The 19759-nt window shown below is 38.0% G+C and overlaps 1 protein-coding gene across 1 annotated transcript in view; it reads left to right on the top strand.

Annotated features, from left to right (window-relative positions):
• The window catches only part of CWF19L2 (CWF19 like cell cycle control factor 2), a 90559-nt gene that overhangs the window by 13279 nt on the left and 57521 nt on the right, over nucleotides 1-19759 (top strand). The window contains exons 2-8 of the mRNA XM_087721169.1: nucleotides 683-793; nucleotides 6251-6352; nucleotides 7640-7747; nucleotides 10229-10348; nucleotides 12363-12447; nucleotides 17143-17258; nucleotides 18107-18780. Of these exons, the coding sequence (XP_087577295.1) occupies nucleotides 683-793; nucleotides 6251-6352; nucleotides 7640-7747; nucleotides 10229-10348; nucleotides 12363-12447; nucleotides 17143-17258; nucleotides 18107-18780 (1316 nt within the window). The remainder of the gene's footprint in view (nucleotides 1-682; nucleotides 794-6250; nucleotides 6353-7639; nucleotides 7748-10228; nucleotides 10349-12362; nucleotides 12448-17142; nucleotides 17259-18106; nucleotides 18781-19759) is intronic.

Here is a 19759-nt window from a genome sequence, read left to right as displayed (position 1 = left end):
TCACGTTTTCAATCCAAAGTGCATGCGCGGAAGGCTGGACGCATGCATGGACGGGGTTACATTTGCGAACCGGTTGGGAAAGAAAGTGAATACCACTCCTGTAGTTGGCATAGGTAACCCTAAGTATAAATACTTTAGGGAAGCTAATGCAATTAGAACAGTGTAGTAATAATGTTGTCATGATATTGCTTCCAATGGCTATGGGAAACAATAATAGCCAATAGTTTAGGAGGCATGCGTATGATTAGATAAATACAGTAAAAAGAAAAAAGAATATGCCAGTCTAACATTCCAAGCAACACAACCCCACAATTATATGTGTGTGTATGTGAATAAGTCTTAGCTTGTGAAAATTTAGATTTCAATAAACATATTCTTTGATAAATGGGATGATTTACTGTAGGTTTTGGAATTCAATTTTGTTTTCCTTCAGCATTCATAGGCATATTATACTTTCCAGATCTTATAACAGCGTTGAGTGGCAAAATTAAGCTCACTATAATTCTTTTTCTTTTAAAATTCTCTGGCTAGTCTTATGCTTCATTGATTTGGCATAATCAAGTATCACTGAGATATAATGGAGCATCACTGATTTATTCCAAATGGAGTATTTCACTGAAGAGCCTAAGCATTACTTTATACACATATTTGCAATTTATCCATATCGCTTTCTCCACTTCAGGCAAAAGCTAATTATGAAAAAGATGAAAGACGCAAGGAACTGAAGCGATTGCGAGGGGAAGATACTTGGATGCTGAATGATGTGAACGAGCGTTTAGAAGAAATGAAAAAGGCAAGTCTTGTGATATCAACTAATAAATATTTGCAATGGCCAATATATTAAGGACTGTGGACAAACCATGTTTTAAAAGGCTCTGCTGATACTGCTGTTGCAATCATTTTTAATTTGTGACTAAGCAAAAGATTTGCCCACTTGTTTCCATTCTAGTTACGCTCAACAGGTAACAGTCATTTTAAAATAATATCAAAGTATTGCTTAATTCAATTAAAAACTGATGAAACATTACATGCTGTGGAAATTACTGCATTGTTAGTATCATTACTGAAATGGTTTTCATTCATCATCTTTTTGTAATCATGAGGGGGGAAAAACCCTCTGAGGTAAACTTAAGAATCCAGGAGGACCAGCTGTTAAGTAGTTTAAATAAATGCTCATTAAAATTTCAGGTTTTAACTTAATGAATTTATAGAAAAAGCAAAATGAGGCAAGTGCTTCAAAATGGAATAATTGGCAGTACAAGCCAAATTCAGTCAAAGTCCCAGGAAACCAATGTTCTGCTGGGTTAACAAATAAATAAATAGTTTTTGGAAAGAAATTTGAATGAATTTAAAAGCAAATTCTGGAACACAAAAGCCAACAGAAGAAATAATTGTGAAATGTTGAACTGAAGTTCAGCATAGATAATGACAATATAATTATTACATGTTGTTATTAAGGCATTGTACAAAATACCTCTTGCCACCAATAATTACAAATAATCCAAATAAGATTAGCTTTGAATCTAGTAAACAAATATTAGCACCAAAGGATCAACACAATCCAGTTGAAACAATAAGAGGATATTTACTGCAGAGGATATTTACCTAAAGATTTAACAAAGGTATTAATCTGCAAAAGTCAAACCCTCCGCCTCTAAACCGGTAATTAAATTAAAAATATTTTAAATTCCCTTTTTAAAAGTCATCAAATTTCTATAGAGATATAAAGAAAGAAGAATCACTGGCAACATCCCGAAAGGCCTGGAACTCACAGTTACCTAGGAGTGAGAAACTAAAAGAGCAGTGAGAATTAGAGGAATGTAAAAAATGAACAAAAGGATAGGTGGATATTGGGAAATCTCTTAAGTACACCTACCAGTTAGGATCCAGTGAGGAGCCCTGCATTATACTAACATATGAGAATAAGGTGAAAAGATTGGAATAGCCAAAATGTTTTGGAGTAAGTTCAGAGGAAGGAGAGAAAATTAGAAACTGTTAAAATAATGTAGACATGGGAGAACCAAGACACACACTTATAGCACAGATGTCAAAGTCGTTGTGTCATGTTGCCATCACACAGGGGTGGGTTCTGCCAGTTCTAACCTCTTCTATAGAAGAGGTTCCACAAATCTACTGTGCCGTTTAGAACCAGTTCCAGCTCCCTCCCCCCCAGCCAACGCTCACTGATTGGCTGGCTCACCAATCATCCCACCCGCCTCTAAGACTCCTATCTAAACCTTAAAGTCTTAAAGCTGTCAAGTTTGAACATCCCTGGGGCGTTTTTTCTAAAGGGTTGGGGTGCAAGGGTTTTAAGACTTGTACACGTCAATGCCAGAGTTTCTGAGCCAACATTTTGGTTGCTAAGCAAGAGCATTGTTAAATGAGTTTCACCACATTTTACAAGTTGGCCATGCCCACCCAGTCACATGACTGCCGAGCCACTCATCACATGGCTGGCAAGCCTCTCCCACAAAGCAGGCCACGCCCACAGAAGAAGTTCTAAAAAATTTTGAAACCCACCATTGCCGTCATATGATGTATAGCAATGTTTTTTCCCTTCGCGGAGCTGGGGTAGGCGTGGCCTATATGTGATGCCCACGGACTGCCAGGTTGACACCCTTGACCTATAGCATCTGTTTTGCAAGGATGTCCAGAACATGAATCAAGTAGTGACTAGCAGTGGCAGTTGTGGCTAGGTTGACCTTGGTCAGTTTCAGATTGTATTTCCAGTTGTCCCCCTTTGCTTTCAGTCACTCAGACTGATCATTTCCAGAATGGATTACTGCAATGCTATAATGTAATGTTAAAATACTATAAAGGATTATCCTTGAAAAGCATCTGAAACTCATAATTGGTTCAAAATGCAGTGGTGTGGGCAGTTACGTGGGTTCTTCAACCAGCACATGTTATACCTCTGCTATGTGAGCAGCATTGATTGCCACTGTGCTTCTAGTTTCAATTCAAGGTGCTGACCTATAAAGTGAACCACAGTGACGCAGTGGTTAGAGTGCAATACTACAGGCTACTTCTGCTGCCTGCAATTTGGCAGTTCAAATCTCTCCAGGCTTCAAGGTTGACTCAGCCTTCCATCCTTCTGAGGTGGATAAAATGAGGACTCAGATTGTTGGGGGACAATATGCTGACTCTGTAAAATGCTTAGAGAGGGCTGTAAACCACTGTAAAGCGGTATATAAGTCTAAGTGCTATTGCTATAAAGCCAAAACATGGCGTGGGCCAGGTTATTTGAACTATTGCCTTTCCAGGAGAGGTATTGAGGCAGGAGAGGTATTGTCTTTGGATCCAAAAGAACCAATTGCCTCTTATAACCTGCTAGGAGCACCTTACTAATAATAGCAGAAATGCCCCAAGGGAGACATTTTCTCTAGTACCTAATGCTAGGTTCCATGTAGAAGCTCCCCACCACACAACACCTTCCCCCCCACCCCCAAAAAAATCTGTTTCAAAACCTGCTTCATGACCCTGCTAGTCTTGCAGGAGACCAGAATTTGACTAGCACACGACTTCTGGATAGGAATTAAAACTCTGAGACTTTCACAATTTTGAAACTATATGAGGATAGCCCCACTCCCCTTTTATTCAGCAAGGAAGACTGAAAATCAGGCTAGCTCAGAATGACCTCTAAACTGCTAACGGTAAGGTAAATGTTCCCCTCGCACATATGTGCTAGTCGTTCCCAACTCTAGGGGGCAGTAGTCATCTCCATTTCAAAGCCAAAGAGCCAGTGCTGTCCGAAGAAGTCTCTGTGGTCATGTGACTGGCATGACTATAAACACAAAAGGTGCATGGAACGCAGTTACCTTCCCACCAAAGGTGGTTCCTATTTTTCTACTTGCATTTTTACATGATTTCGAACTGCTAGGTTGGCAGAAGCTGGAACAAGTAACAGGAACTCACTCTGTTATGCGACGCTAGGGATTCGAACCGCCGAACTGCCAACATTTCTGATCGACAAGCTCGGCGTCTTAGCCACTGAGCCACTGCATCCCCCTTTTTTCCCCTAAACTGCTAGACTTTCCTTAATACAAAGGGAAAAAAATCAAAATACCTCACTAAACTCCTCAAAATAACAATGGCCTTCTGCATTGCCACCACAGCTGGTAATGAGCAAAAGGATAATCCAAGCTTGCTTCTTTGCAAGCATACTTAAAAGAGTCCAGAGTTTAAAAACAAAACAAAACAGTTCACCAATCCTTCAATATAAGACAAGAAAAAGAAAGGATGATAAATAATCAGAATGGGAAATAATATAAAGATTGCTCTCCATAAACTGTTGAATGTCATTCTCTAAAAAAGATAAATACAGAAGCAGAAAGTGTAGTGGAGGCATAGTGGAGGAAAAAATGAAAAATATTCACTGATATAATAAAGGGGAAAAAAATCTCACAAGCACTCATCTGAAAAAGAAGAGTAGAAAATTATGCCTTGTCTTTATCTCAAATGCTTCTGTGCTGCTTCAGTCATTTGTCTTAAAACATTATGATGAATGTTATATAATTGTCCACGGTTCTACATAACATTTCCCAGTTCACTGGTGGTTGGTGCTAATAAAGAAGGAAAAATGAAGAAAAGCATCAGAAAGGCCCTGAGCAGAAAATGAAGGGTTACCTGAAAGAAATCCAGTTGCAAATAGTGAAAGTGGTTATCCGGAGCTTTTCTGTGTGTGGTTACAGCCACCCTCTCCCTCCCGAGGGCTGCATATACTCATGGTTGTGATTCCTAGTTCTAGTGCAGTGATGGCTAACCTTTTTGACATCTGGTGCTAAAAGCAGGGAGAGTGCGGCGAGGGCATGTACGTGTGTGCCCACACCCATAATTCTATGTGCCCTCCCCCTGTGCATGCATGCGACCCACATGCATGAGTGCAACCGCCATGCATGTGTACAACCCCCCCGTGCATGCATGCCTGACCCCCTCCCTCCCTCGCTTTTGGCACGCGATGGCACGTTGGACCCATTTTTTTGCCCTCTGCAGGCTCCAGGGGCTTTCTATGAGCCTGAGGAGGGTGAAAATGGCCTCCCCCCCCCCCAGGGGGAGGCCGGAAATGGGCCCATCCGGAGGCCGGAAATGGCCCATTTTCTGACTTCCGGTTTGCGTGTTGGGCCATTTGTCTCCCTCTGGAGGCTTCAGGGAAGCCTCCTGAAGCCCCGGGAGGATGAAAAACGGCTGAAAATGAAGACTGAAATCAGCTGGCCAGCGCGTGCATGCACGCTGGAGCTGACAGGGCAACGCCTCACGTGCCTTAAGAAGTGGCTCTGCGTGCCACCTGTGGCATGCGTGCCATAGGTTCACCATCACAGTTCTATTGCATATCTGCAGCCAGGAGCAACCTGACCAGATTTATCTTGGTAATAACCATAAACAGTTCAATTCTATTTGGCTGTGACAGACAGAAGTGGAAGAAACAAAGATGAGATACATTTGCCAAAGCAAAATTATGTTGCAAAGTTATGAGCTGCGGTGGCGCAGTGGTTACAGTGCAGTACTGCAGGCTACTTGCCAGCTGCCAACAGTTTGGCAGATTGAATCTCACCAGGCTCAAGGTTGACTCAGCCTTCCATCCTTCTGAGGTCGGTAAAATGAGAACCCAGAGTCAGCAATATGCTGACTCTGCAAACCGCTTAGAGAGGGTTGTAAAGCATTGTGAAGCGGTATATAAGTCTAAGTGCTATTGCTATTGCTATGTTGACCTCTTCTTTTATCTAAGATCATTATCAAGCTATGACTGCCTCCTTCCCATTGCATTACTTGATGTACTTGATTTGCTGTTCAGGAGGACATACACCCCTCCTCTCCCAAATAACGTATAACACCATGATGGAGTATAAAATATGGGATAAATCAATACCCAGTCAAATCAGATTATCACTTAGCTTTTGGTATCACTTTGGCCATTAGTCAGTGTATTGAATCAACAATGGTGATGTCAAACGAAGAACAGACATGTTGCTTAGTCAAGTAAAATTTCATTGGGCTGGCAATAATAATAATTGTAGCTTTGTAAAATCAACTCTGTTATTGTAGAATATATCTTTTATATATATCTTTCTAAGTATCTTTCTATCATGAAGCTTTGGGTGTCATATATAATAAAATAAATCATTAAGAACAAAGTATCCTGGGACGTTTTTTAGCAGGGTGGTGATTTAAAAATGATAAAATACCCTGCAATTTCCTAATTATAGTTACAGTATGTGGCTTGTCAGATTGATACAAATGTTGCTTTTTGTAGGAACATGCTGTTACAAAGAAGCATTCAAAAAAACATAAAAGGAAAAAGAAGAAAAAAAAGATAACAAGAGAAAAAACTGACGATTCATCTGATTCTAGCTCTGTAAGTTTTAAAATCCAAGTCGCCAGTTAGAGAAAGTTATTTGTTACCTATATTAGTGATTCTACCTAGGCCTTAGTTTGATCAATATCCTGGAATTTAATTTAATTTATCAGTATTTTTTTTTAAAAAAATGATAAGCATGCAAATAGACCATTAGGTCAAAGGAAGAAAATTCCACCTGTATTAAGAGCTGAACAGATAGTGAAATGAACTTTCATTTTGAAGCATACAACTGATGTAATATGGAAGAAATAGAAAGTACATTGTAGAAAGAGCCAGATTTCAGCTGCTGGGTTTTTTTCTCATAGTGAGAAAAATGCATTCAGTATGGGTAATAATGCATCATTAGACACAGCATATAGAATATTGGCCTGCTTGAAATGTTAAATATGAAGTTGCTTATCTCGTTATTGCTTCTATTGATGCTGTTCATTGCAATACTTGACAGCAATGTTATTTGGACTCTATTCTACATTATTACTGGATATGCTCTGCACAATTTTACGAATTTAGCTTAAGATTCTCCAATGGTAGAAAATCTCCCAGCCTTCTATAATATAGTAACCTTCAGATAGTATTGGATTTCAAGTCCCTGACACGCAGTTGGATTAGCTGGTTTGATAACAAAGCAGTGTTTTATATCTGGTGGCTGCATGCCTTTTCTTAAGCTACAGATTTGCTTATGATCGAGGTCGATTATTTCACTTGAAGCAAGTGCCGTTAACAATATGTTGTCTGCACTTTGGATTTTTCCTTCTAATTGTATTATTATGCATAGGCTACATTGTTGCTTCTTCTCATCATTTCCCATAAGTTCTGCCGATCCGCATGACTTCCAACTGTGAAAATGTGCTGGCTTTATTTTAGCTTTTTAAGTGGCCCTTTATAACAGGAAGACTGCAAAAGTAATTCCTTTGAAAAGTCTTTTGAGAGTTAACAACCTGTCTTTTTATGTAGCCCATTATGAATAATAATACCCAAGGGAACAAATTGGTAGCCTATTTTCAGTGGGGCAAAGTGACTGCAATAAATATCAGTTGTACTTAGTTACTTTTTATCTGATTGCCCAATTCTTATAAATACATTTAAAGAGCTGCAGTCGCCAATAAGACTATTATAATGTTATAATAGTCCCTTTATTCCCTCTTTCTGGATAGCTATGAGAGCTCTCTTATTCGTATAGAAAAGGAAATAGATTTTTAAATGACTTTTACATTGTTTCATGGAGCTTTAAAGACCTCTACAATCCTCTAAAACCCATAAGATTGTTTGTAAATATGTTCTTAGGGTTCTTCAGAAGAATGGGTGGAAGCGTCTTCTAGCACTGAGCAGGCTTGGAAGGCAAAGAAAGAACAATCAGAAGAAGAAACAGTCGAAAACCCTACACCAATTCAGGTAAGCCATCCTTTTTGCAGATGGGAATTGTGCTTAACATTTTACAATTGTGCAAACATTTTACATTAAACAATAGGCAAGGTTTTTTTAGGATGAGCATTCCACCATTGGAGCTGCTTCTTCACACAGTGGCAGAAGCATTTGGGAAAGCCTTCGGTGATTCAGTGTAGAGCAGGGGTAGTCAACCTTTTTATACCTACCGCCCACTTTTGTATCTCCGTTAGTAGTAAAATTTTCTAACCACCCACCGGTTCCACAGTAATAGTGATTTATAAAGTAGGGAAGTAACTTTACTTTATAAAATTTATAAAGCAGAGTTATAGCAAACCCCTACCGCCCACCATGAAAGCTGGAACGCCCACTAGTGGGCGGTAGGGACTAGGTTGACTACCATTGGTGTAGAGGCAGATTTTTAAAAAACTGTATTTTATTTCTGGCTCCTTTTCAGGAATGATTTGGGGTTAGTAACACATCTTAAAATATCACTAAAATCAGCTGTGAACCTACATTAATATGCTTACCAATCATTTTTTAAAATTAGCTTATCCCTTTAAAAAGTACCGTTCACAAAACATTTTTACAAGGCTTTTGGGGAAATTTAAGGCTGACTCTTTTCCTGTAAAAGAAATATTTTTCACTGTTGCTGGGTCAGTGCTGAGTCCTATGTACTTAGCTGCCCTTGCAGGATTTCTGAAGGCAAGAGTACATGTATGGCTTGGCCAAAACTGCAGATAGATTGAGTTCATTTCAAAGAATTGCATGAATTGCTGACATTATAATGCTTTAATGTTTATTGTGGATTGTGGTTGCCAACTATTTTAATACTTTTGGGAATGAGAGTTATTAATTATAATAATGGGGTCAGATCTTTTAATTATTCTCTTTTTGTGGGTCGTGAATATTTTCTCATATTATTTTAATTTCCAGTGGTTCTGGAAAATTGTTTTTCTTGAAAGTCTATGGAGATTCTCAGTCATCCAGTTGTCCCAAGTGTGCTTTTTTCAAGAGGCAACTGGACTTTCTGGTTTTTCTTTGAAGATGTTTTGTTTCTCATCCAAGAAGCTTCTTGGATGGAAGGATTTATACTCCTTGCAGACAGCTGGTCATTTTCATTCTTTTAGCAGATCGTTAAGGTCAGGTTTATCTGTGTCATCAGGCTCACCTGAGTAGTGCAAATTGGTGTGGAGCCTTCTTGGAATTGTTGAAAGGACTGTGTTGTAGACTGGAGATAGGCGGTGTTGTATCCCTCCCCCTCTGTTGACAGAGGGTTGTTCAATTTTGACATAGATGGCCTCTTTAACTCCTCTTTCAAACCAGCCATCCTCTCTGTCCAAAATATGGATTTTGTTGTCCTCCAAAGGGTGGCCTATGTTCGTTAAATGCAGATGGAAAGGCTTTTCTTCTTGAAAGGCTTTCAACATGGCCCTTGACGTGCCAGAATACTATTCTGAATAGCCAAACTGGGCCACAAACAAATGTGTACAGTTATTGAATTCATTTTAACGGTTCATCTGACATTTGGACAGCTTGAGCAGCTTGAGCAGCTAAATATTGTATATAATGCACCTGCCCCATGATGCCCGGTTGAATAAAGCAGGTAAATGAAATGGTGCGGATTGTGTACTACCAATGTTTCATCATCTGGTAAAATTGTCAAAATATGAGACTCTTTAACAGAGAAATAAATTCCCAATTTTCGTATACATTTGCATGTATTCCTATTCTCTCATGATCTATTATCATGACTTAAAATGCATGTTCTATAAAACATATGTATGGGATTTAAAAAAATGGCGGATGGGCTAGGCCCATGATGGCGAACCAATGGCACTCATGCCAGAAGTGGCACGCAGAGCCCTCTCTGTGGAGATGCACGCTGTCGTCAGCTGCTCTTCTGATTTCCGGCATGCACATGCTTCATCTTTGAGTGTGCTGGAGCACTGGAAAACAGCCAGAAAACAGGCTGTTTTTCGTGCCGTTTTCAGGTCGTTTTTCAACCATTTTTGGGCCAAAAATGGCTGAAAAATGGCCTGAAAATGCCCCCCAAATGGCAGAAAAATCCAGGCCACTTTGTGGGATGTTTTCCAGCTGTTTTGGGGGCCATTTTCAGGCTGTTTTGGGGGCCAAAACCAGCCTGAAAATGACCAAAAAATTGGCCAAAAAACAGGCATCCACACACTGGCTAAGCTGGTCTTCAGTTTTTCAGAGCTCCGGTGCGCATACACGCGCACATGCACTCATATGCATGCATGTTTCAGTTTGGGCCAAAAAGCTTTTCCATCACTGGGCTAGGCTTATGAATTGTTCTAAGATGGTTAAATGAAATTATTTGATTTTTAATGTCTTCAAAACACTCATTGACTTTCTTTATTCCATAGCCTGTAATTTCATCTTTTCTGTCATTTATCTCAAAAGTAAGCTGTTGCTGTGTTTGGATCTCTTTTAATAATAATAAAAAAGATGTGTTTCTTTTTTTCGTAGAGGGATGAGTGGATGACCTTAGATTTTATGACTGTGAAAACACTGTCTTCAGCATCTCTGAAGGCTGAAAAGCAGAAAGAAAAAATATTGAAGCAACAGAAAGCCCAGGAAAATGAACAGGTAGGGTTGGTTACTAAGTGGTTAAAAGATTGCAAGGGACTAGCCAATAGCCAGCTTCAGTTACCAGATATTAATTTGTGAATTTAATTCCCCTGAGAGCTAATTCAGGTTTCCATGCTTTATTCATAATGTATGTGTAGCCGTAGGACATTCCATCCAGCCCTAATAAGTATTCTGATCTGGTTGATTCTTGCCAAAAAATGAAAATAAAATCCTAGGAGCAAATGAAGTCATACTTTTTGTGATGTATATGAATTAGAAAAACAGAATGATTTAATATAAATATAAATAAAAGTAACATTAAATAAATTTCTTTGCAAACAAAATGCATTACTGAATTTTAATGATACCCTGTTTCCCTGAAAAGAAACCCTCCCCGGATAATAAGTCCTATTGGGCTTTTGAGCGCATGTATTAAAAAACCCCTCCCTCGAAAATAAGCCCTCCCCAAAAATATTGCAACACAGCAGCAGCCATGAGGTGACCATGCTCGCTGCCTTCTGCACCTCTAAAATAATAAGACCTCCCCAAATATAAAGGCAAGTGCTTATTTCAGGGGTCAAAAGAAGTTTTTGGAGAAACACTGTATTACTTTGGCAAGTAAAACTTGGTTTCTTGTTTGTTTTTAAACAAAAAAGCTTGAATTATTTTATTGCTGGCTATGAGGCCAGTGTTGTGATTTCTTACTTTTGACTGTATTTCAATTATTCATTATATTAATGGGTGAAATGCCTTATGGCTACACATATATAACAAATAATGCTTTTTTTGTTAATAATCGACTTATGCCATTGTCATAAAACTAATCCCCCCCCCTTTTTGATGTAATGTAGTTACATATATTTATTAGCTGAAATAAGTTAAGTTTTGGGGTACTTTAGAGTACAAAATTAGCAATAACAGTACATTTTACAGTGCTCTCTGGGTGGTTTATAATATCAGCGTTATTTGTGTATTGCCTTCAACCATCTGGATCCTCATTTTATTGACCTCGGAAGGATAGAAGGCTGAGTTAACCTTGAGTCCCATCAGGATTGAACTCCAGGCTATGGGCAAAGTTTGCCTGTAACACTGACTTACCCACTGTACCATGCTGGAACATATAACACAGAACAATAGGGTTGGAAGAAATCTAGGAGGGCAACTCCTGCCCAAGCAGGAGACCTTATGCCATTCCAGATAAATATCCATTTAGTTTCTTCTTGGAAACCTCCAATGATGGAGCACCCACAACTTCTGTTTCACTGATTAATTTTCAGGACATTTCTCCTTAATTCTAGGTTGGATGTCTCTTTGATAATCTTCCACCTATTACTATGTTTCCCCAAAAATGAGACTGTGTTTTGGGGAAACACAGGGTCTTATTTTCTTTTGACCCCCACAATAAGCGCTTGGTCTTATTTTCAGGGACATCTTATTATTTTTGAGGTGCAGGAGGCGGTGGGCATGGTCACCTCATGGCTGCTGCTGTGATGCAATATTTTTGAGGAGGGCTTATTTTCAGGGGAGGGCTTATTTTAGTGCATGCATTCAAAAGCCCAGTTGGGCTTATTAGCCAGGGAGGTCTTATTTTCAGGGAAACAGGGTACTTGTCTTGCCCAGAGGAGAATAGATTGATTTCTTCTTCTCTGTGGCAACTCTTCAAGTTCTGGAAGACTATTATAATATCAATATTATTATTATTTTTGTTAAACTAGACATACCTCAATTGTTCTTCGTATGGTTTAGCCTCCAGACCCCTTATCAACTTCATTGCTCTTCCCTGCACTCTTTCTAGGGTCTCAACTTCTTTTTTGCATCATGGTGATGCAAAATTCATGGCATATTAGTTAAAATTAATTAATTGTCACCATGTGACCAAATTAGTAAATACGGGAAAGGTAGAATATGTACCTCTGGGATTTGTTCCAAATGATTGTAGCGGTAAAGTAAATTTGATGAGGCATAAACAGTACATCCAAGAAACTATTAACTATGTAACTTTTGGGTTTATTTTTTTTTAATTGCCAAATAGTTGCTGCTTTCAGAAAGAGAGCTGAATCCATATTGGAAAGATGGTGGTACAGGTTTACCAACAGAAGTATCATCATCAGTAAAAGGTAACATTGTTCTATAAATTTTGACAATCTCTCTTTCTCCGTCTGTCTGTCTGTCTGTCTCTCTCTCTCTCTCTCTCTCTCTCTGTCTTTCTCTCACACACACACTCCTTAATCACTATGTTGATGTTAAAATAAAATAAAATTAATATTAGTTGGTAATGATACCTTCATTAAAATTGTAGCTCATAACCACAGAATATTTTGACTCATTTCTTTTTCTTGTAATCTTAAGAGCTTGACCTTCAGAATGTTCAGAATCCATCATGAACTAATTAAAAAAAGCAGATTGTACTAAGACATGATGAATTGTTGTCATCTCATTTGGCCTGTTTCATTCCATTATACAAATTGCAGCTTTAAAATATTCAGGGGCTGAACTTTGTGAATCCTATTTCAAATAAAGTACATCAAGGGTGCTATTTGGGGCAGAATATTATTTATGTAACCTTTTTCATGTCTCTGCTTTCTCCTGTAGGCTATTTGGTCTCCTTGTGGAAAGAGCAAACACAAGTGTGTGTGAGTGTGTGTATGTGTGTGTGAGTGTGTGCGCACGCCTGCCCATATGTGTGCAATACTATTTATCAAATTATGCAAACTCTGTGGTGTGCTAAATGGTAGAAATGTTTGCTGAATGGCAAATAGTGATGTAGGATGAAAAATAAAAGCCTAACTTCACAATGCTTGCAGCTCAAGTTACTTAAATGTCAAAGTGCCGTAAGAAAGAAATACTAAAATTGCATGTGTCAAAGAGTTGAACTTTATATGTTTAGATGTACTTTCTAAATAAAAATTCATTATAACATGAAGGGACCCGAGGATTTATTTTATTACAACTACCTTCCTTGCTGAGTTTTTTTTCCTCATACATTCCTGTTATTCAACTAAAAACAGAATAATAATTCCCCCCGTGATTATCCATTGAATATGCTATGTGATTAGTGAGAAGTTACAGAATTCATTACTTCCACTGTCTCTCTGTCACCTTCAAGACAGGTGAAAGATTACTAATTTTTTAGTAATTTTTACTAACTAATTTTTTTTTTAATATATTTTATTCAATTTTCACATTCCATTTGCAATCATTTATATACAGGGTATTCACTATAAGAAAAGAAAAAAAAAGAAAAAGGGAATAAAACGAACAAATAAAAAGGAAACACAACTCATCATTCACAACCCCACCTAACCCTTCCATCCTCCATACACCCCATCTACCCCCTCCAACTTTCCTTTCTCCCTCTAACACTCCCCTCCTACTTCCCTTTCCCCTCAAACCTTCCTTCTCCCCTTACTCCCCAGACACCCTCCTTACATTCCCCTTACTCCTTCCTTACTCCTCCCTCTTCTTTCCCTCTACCTCCCTCCTTGGTGTATGCCTTTATTCGAGTGTTGTTTGATCTGATAAAGGTAAAATGAACCAAGGAAAAAAAAGAAATAAAAAAAAGAAAAAAAAAGAACCACCGTATATAAATACATTCTTGTTCTTATTAAGGCTATGTTAACACCCCCCCACCCCACCCCCCACAAATCCCCATCCCTAATCCTCCCGACTTCCCAGGGCCCACACCTGGCACTACCTTCTGTCTAAAATATCTTGTATACATATGGATTAAAAAATAAAAGTAATATATCAAAAGAAAAAAAAAACAGAGAAAGAAAAAAAAGGGGAAAAAAGAAAAAAGAAAAGAAAAAAAGAAAAAAAGGAAAAAAAAAAGAAACCACTCTTTGTGTTGATCTCAGCCCCCCATCTTTATCTATGCTTAAATAGTATAAATCATTCTATCTATATTTTATTCTCGTCTCTTACTTCTTTGCTATTTACCCCAACCTTCTGTAGGTTCTCCCGTTCCTCTTCCTAAACCTCATGATCCCTTCCGATAAAATTTAAGCAACGTGGTTCATGCCATATATTCAAATATAACTTTACAGACAAGTAATCAAACTTTCCCTTCTAGTAAAATTTAAACAGCGTAAATGATCTTTCTTTACCCCCTTTTCAAACAGTAATTCGAAATAATCTAGCCAAGCTTCCCCTTCTTAGTAAAATTAAGCAGCGTAGATCAAATATTACTTTACACAGGAATCAATTTCTATCTTAAGATAATTCCAACCAACTTCCTCTTCTAATAGGATTTAAATAACGTAATTCATTCCACATGCATTTTACCCTCATCCCTTACTTGTCTGATATTTTTCCCTTCAAATAAAAGTTAAATAGCATGGATCATTCCACATATTCAAATAATACTTTCAGCAAGAGTCAGTTAACCTTCTATTTTAAAATAGTCCCTTCTAACAAAGTTTAAACAACATAAATCATTCAGCATTCTTTTTACACTTATCTTAAAATAATCCCAACCGACTTTCTGTTCTAATAAGCTTTAAACAACATAAATTTTACCCTCATCCCTTGCTTGTCTGATGTTTACCACAAATAACGTAGTTCATTCCACATGCATTTTACCCTCATCCCTTACTTGTCTGATATTTACCACTATCAAATTTATACTAGCATTTGTTTAAAATGTAACTCAGAGCAATTTCAACCAACTTTCCCTTCATATAAAAGTTAAATAGCATGGATCATTCCACATGTTCAAATAATACTTTCAGCAAAAATCAGTTAACCTTCTATTTTAAAGTAGTCCCTTCTAACAAAGTTTAAACAACATAGATCATTCCGCATTCTTTTTACACTTATCTTAAGATAATCCCAACCGGCTTTCTGTTCTAATAAGCTTTAAACAACGTAAATTTTACCCTCATCCCTTGCTTGTCTGATGTTTACCACTATCAAATTTATGCTAACGTTAATTTAGAATCTAGCTCAAAGTAGTTTCACCCAGCTTTCCCTTCTGATAAAAATTAGTCCGCTTTTTCTACCGGAGAGAGGTCTCAAACCCCCATTCAGTCCTCAACTTTAGCAAGCATTTTGAAATGTCTAGATTCTCGATCTCCGTTTTTCTGCTTCTCCGAGGGAGGAGGGGCTACCCCCTCCATCTTGCAACCACATGGCCAGCCGCTCGGCTTCTCCTTCCGCTTGTCTCTCCACTCTTCCAAGCGCGTCAGGAAGTCCCGCCTTTAGAATCCTACAATAGAAATCTTGAGCCTCCGAAACAGAGTTAAGACGAAATCTTTGATTCTCAAATGTAACCGTGATACCGGCAGGGGCCTCCCATCTGTATCGAATCTGTTGACTCCTAAGCTCCTTAGTTAAAAAGGCGTAATCCCTTCTTGCTTTCAGCATCTGAAAAGGAATATCTTTGAAAACAATCAGGTCCTGGCCGTCAACTCGGAAACTGTTATTATGAAGCTTTTGCACAATCGCATTTCTAGATTCTTTTGTAGAGAAATGTATAATTATGTCCCTTGGGAGCTGTCGCTGTTCCGCTATCAATGAGTTCTGGCGATAGATTTTCCGAATCTGCCAATCAAAGTTAAGTCCCGGGCTTCCCAGCGCATGGCTGAAGGCTTCAGCAAAGGTCTGTTTCAAATTCTCTTGCTCCTTTTCACGGAATCCTCTGACTCTTATTGCAGATGCCTTCCTATTAAAATTTATCATCATAAGCTGTTTTTCGTTATCTCTAATTTTTTGTTGTAAAATTTGAATATTGGTAGTCAAATTAAAATTAGCCTTCTCCAGACTTTCCAATTTGTTCTCTATTTCAGCAGAGTAATCTGACAGGGCAGACACGGCTGCAAACGTATTCGCCTTCATTTGATTAACTTTAGATTTTAAATCATCATATAATTCCAATACAAATTCCCTAATTTCTTCCTTAAAAGCATTAAACATTTTAAAGAGATATTCCTGTGTTAAAAGTTCTCCAGCAGAGGGCATAGGAGACAAAGGCTGTGTTTCCAGTAAAGATTCTTTAAATTCTTTAGACACATTTGTAGCAAGACACTTCTTTGACCTGGGTGCCATAATAAATAAACAAGTAAGCAGAGCTTCGCTCCCCTCTATTTCCAAAGAAGAAGAGTTTATTTTGTTAAGGAGCGGTCTGCAGGAAGATAAAACCGGCTAAGTACATCAATCATCCACGGAGAGAAATCGCCATTTTGAGGTCTATTTAGACAAAGAAGTCTCTAAGACGAATGGTGCTGGTATTTAAGATAGTAATGAAAGCATAAATCTCACAGGGGTGGGACCCGCCCGTATCAATTCTAGCTTGAAAAAACTTTGTTTTGTCCTGGGGGGGGCTAGCCTGTCTGGGGCTGCCAAAAAAAAAAAGGCAGCTGAGAAGAACTGGCTGGAGATAGAAGCTCCGCTTCGGCTGGATCTAATCTCTTTCCACAGCCAAAAAAAAGAAAAAGGGCTGTGGCTTACGAATAGACCCTAGCCTACGGAGCTATCCTCCCTGCCCCTTTCTTAGCCAAAAAGGGGTGCTATCTATGATCTTATTTAGATATACAAACCAGATCTCTGAGGAGCTCGGTGGAGCCCTCCTCGGCAACAGGCCACGCCCCCTTTACTAACTAATTTTTAAAGACTATTTGGTAGGCTGTGGTTTTCAAAAGCATGTAAGAACGTGAACACAAATGGGAGAAATGTACCATTGTTAAGAATATTTCTGACTGGACTAACATGTCGCAACTATGAAACACACCATATGCATTTAGCACTAAGATTATTAAGGTAATTGTATTACATTTCAGAATGCAAATACTGTATTTACTATCATTATTATGTAGCAACAACAGTAGAGGATGGTGGATTAAGCTGGCTAATGAAATCCTACCAGAGAATGCAGGAGCAGTCTGAGAGAGAAAAACGAGACTTGGAAGAAATTGTAGCGGAAAGATACGGGGTAAGTGTTGGCTGGCGACTCCCAGAGGGAGAGCCTTCTCTGTGGGAGCGCCTTCCCTTTGGAATGAGCTGCCCCCATAGCTTCGCATAATTCCCAACCTCCGGTCCTTCCAGTGCGCCCTAAAAAATTGGGCAAGCCGGCCTGGCGTGAATAAAATAAATTATTAATTTTAATTGTTAATTTTAATTTAATTTTTAAATCTCATTGTAAATGTCTATTGGGTTTTTTGGATATTCTATTTAATCTTTCTTTTAACTTTTGTACTATGTGTTTTTATGTTGTATGCCACCCTGAGTCCTTTGGGAGAAGGGCGGCATATAAGTCCAATAAACCTCAACCTCAAACCTCTCCAAATATTTCTGCCTGATTTTTTAAGATTTGGCACAATTAACATTTCCCTGAAGCTAAGATTAAATGTTTAATTTGGTAATTGCTGGTATATTCCATGAGATGGTATTTCATGCTGCTGTTATTATGGTTTTTCTCTTTGATTTTTAACAGATACTTATTAATCATTTTATGTCACCTAATTTTTTTTTTAATGATTGAGCCTGCTCTTAAATGGATTGATAAGTAAACCAATCCATCTGTTCAGATATGAGGCTCACTAGACCAAATCTACAAAGGACTAAGTAATTTGACAAAACAAGAGTGATTGAAATCCTGGGTTTCTTGGAGGGAACATTTATGTAAAAATGAAATGTTTCATAAGTTATCAGCAGGTTTGTGAAACTCAGCGATTTCAAATGATGTTCATTTCAAAGTTAACACCACAAGTTTCTTTTGTGTGTTTATCTTAATAGTATTTTCTTTATACAATAATATGTGCTTTTTCATCTGTCTTGTAGTCAGTGGAGCTATTTCAGTCCAAATTAAGAGAAGCTGAGACAGCTGCAGTCCAGAAAGAAAATGATAGAAGGGACTGGCAAAGATACAAATATTCAGAAAGCAAACGTACTTCAAGGGATTGCAAAGAGAAGCAGGAGGAGAACAACCTAGAAAGGTTTCCACATAAAGAACAATTCAAAGAGAAGTATAATAAAGTACGTTGTGAGGAACCGAAAAATTACAGAGAAAGTGAATGGACGGAAACCAAAAAATCAAGGCCAAGTAATAAAGAATCTACAGCAGCAAACTGGACTTGTACAACCAGAAAAGATCCCCATCAATTAAGTCATTATGAGAAACCTTTCTCAAGCTCTATGAAAGCTGCATTTCTGAAACCAAGCAGTGATGCCGATGAAGGAAGCAGACAGCAGAGAACTTCATCCCAATTATTGACTCCTCGTTTTATGAGCTCTGGTTTCCGGAAACCTGTTGATGACGCTGGTGTGACCCCAAGATGGCGCAAAGCGCAACCTAAGGATGAAATTGGAAAAGCAACTCCAAATGAAAAATCTTCCGAAACGAGTAAGGCTGTTACCAGCAAGGAGGAGGAAGAGCCGAAAGAGAAAGAAGAACAGATCTCAGAACCTGCAGTGGAAGAAAAACAGCTAGTGGACAGTAAACCATCATGTTCCAGGTATTTAGGTATCTTCTTGTTTTGAAGGAGAGGGTGATTTTATAGTTGCTTTATTGTCACATTTTAAATATATCTAAATATACATACATTAAGATATGCTTGGAATTTTGGAATCGTACCATGGGCCTTCTCATAAAATGAAAACCATGGACACCTTGAATGTTCAAAAAATGATTGTCATTTTTTTAAACTTAAAATCAAGCACAGATAAATTACTGCCCAGCATATTTTTCAAATCTAAGAAAATTGGCTTGTTTCCTTGCATCCTTGTTTTAATGACCATGCCTTGTTAATGACTAACGCCTTGTTTTAATGACCATGGGTGTTTTGTTTAACAACTGCAGTGGAAATGAGGTTGTAAGTCCATTGCGAATCAGTGATGTCTCACTTAGTGCCTCCATTGCTTAAATATGAAGTTGCCACTCATAATTGTGGTTGTTAAATGAGGAATACTTGTAAATATGTTCTGAACTGGAAGTTGGTACAGATACTTCATCCTACATATACAGTATATCCACTACAAATGATTTACAATGCTACAAAAATAAAGAACATAATTGGGATAATTCCATAATAATCTATAGATGACTAATTGGAAGGAAACAGTTTACTTTGTTAAAGAAATATAAACTCTTAATTTATATATAAATTTTCTAGGAGACATGTATCATGCATTCTGAGAGTATCTTTTTAAGAGAAGATGGCTTGGTTTTCTTAGTAATATATACATATTTTGTTTAGTAGGTTTTAAGTTTTAGATTTTATTATGGAGTCTTGCTAATCTTGAATGTTGCACTGTTTCTTATTAAAATATACAGTATAGAAACTAATGAATGACCGGATTATGTAAGTAAAAAATAATTCCTGTCATTCAAATGTCAAGCTACAACTTCCTCATCTGTGATTTGTTCACACAAGATGGTAATGACAGCATTTGCATTCAGTGACATCTAGAAAATACAGTTTCCCAATATTAGTA

Source organism: Thamnophis sirtalis, unplaced genomic scaffold (assembly GCF_051295495.1).
Source record: "Thamnophis sirtalis isolate CommonGarterSnake01/CBP01778 unplaced genomic scaffold, rThaSir2_p1.2 scaffold_8, whole genome shotgun sequence".
Classification (NCBI taxonomy): domain Eukaryota; kingdom Metazoa; phylum Chordata; class Lepidosauria; order Squamata; family Natricidae; genus Thamnophis; species Thamnophis sirtalis.
Note: the sequence above shows the minus strand (reverse complement) of the source record. Positions and strands in the feature narration are given on the sequence as shown.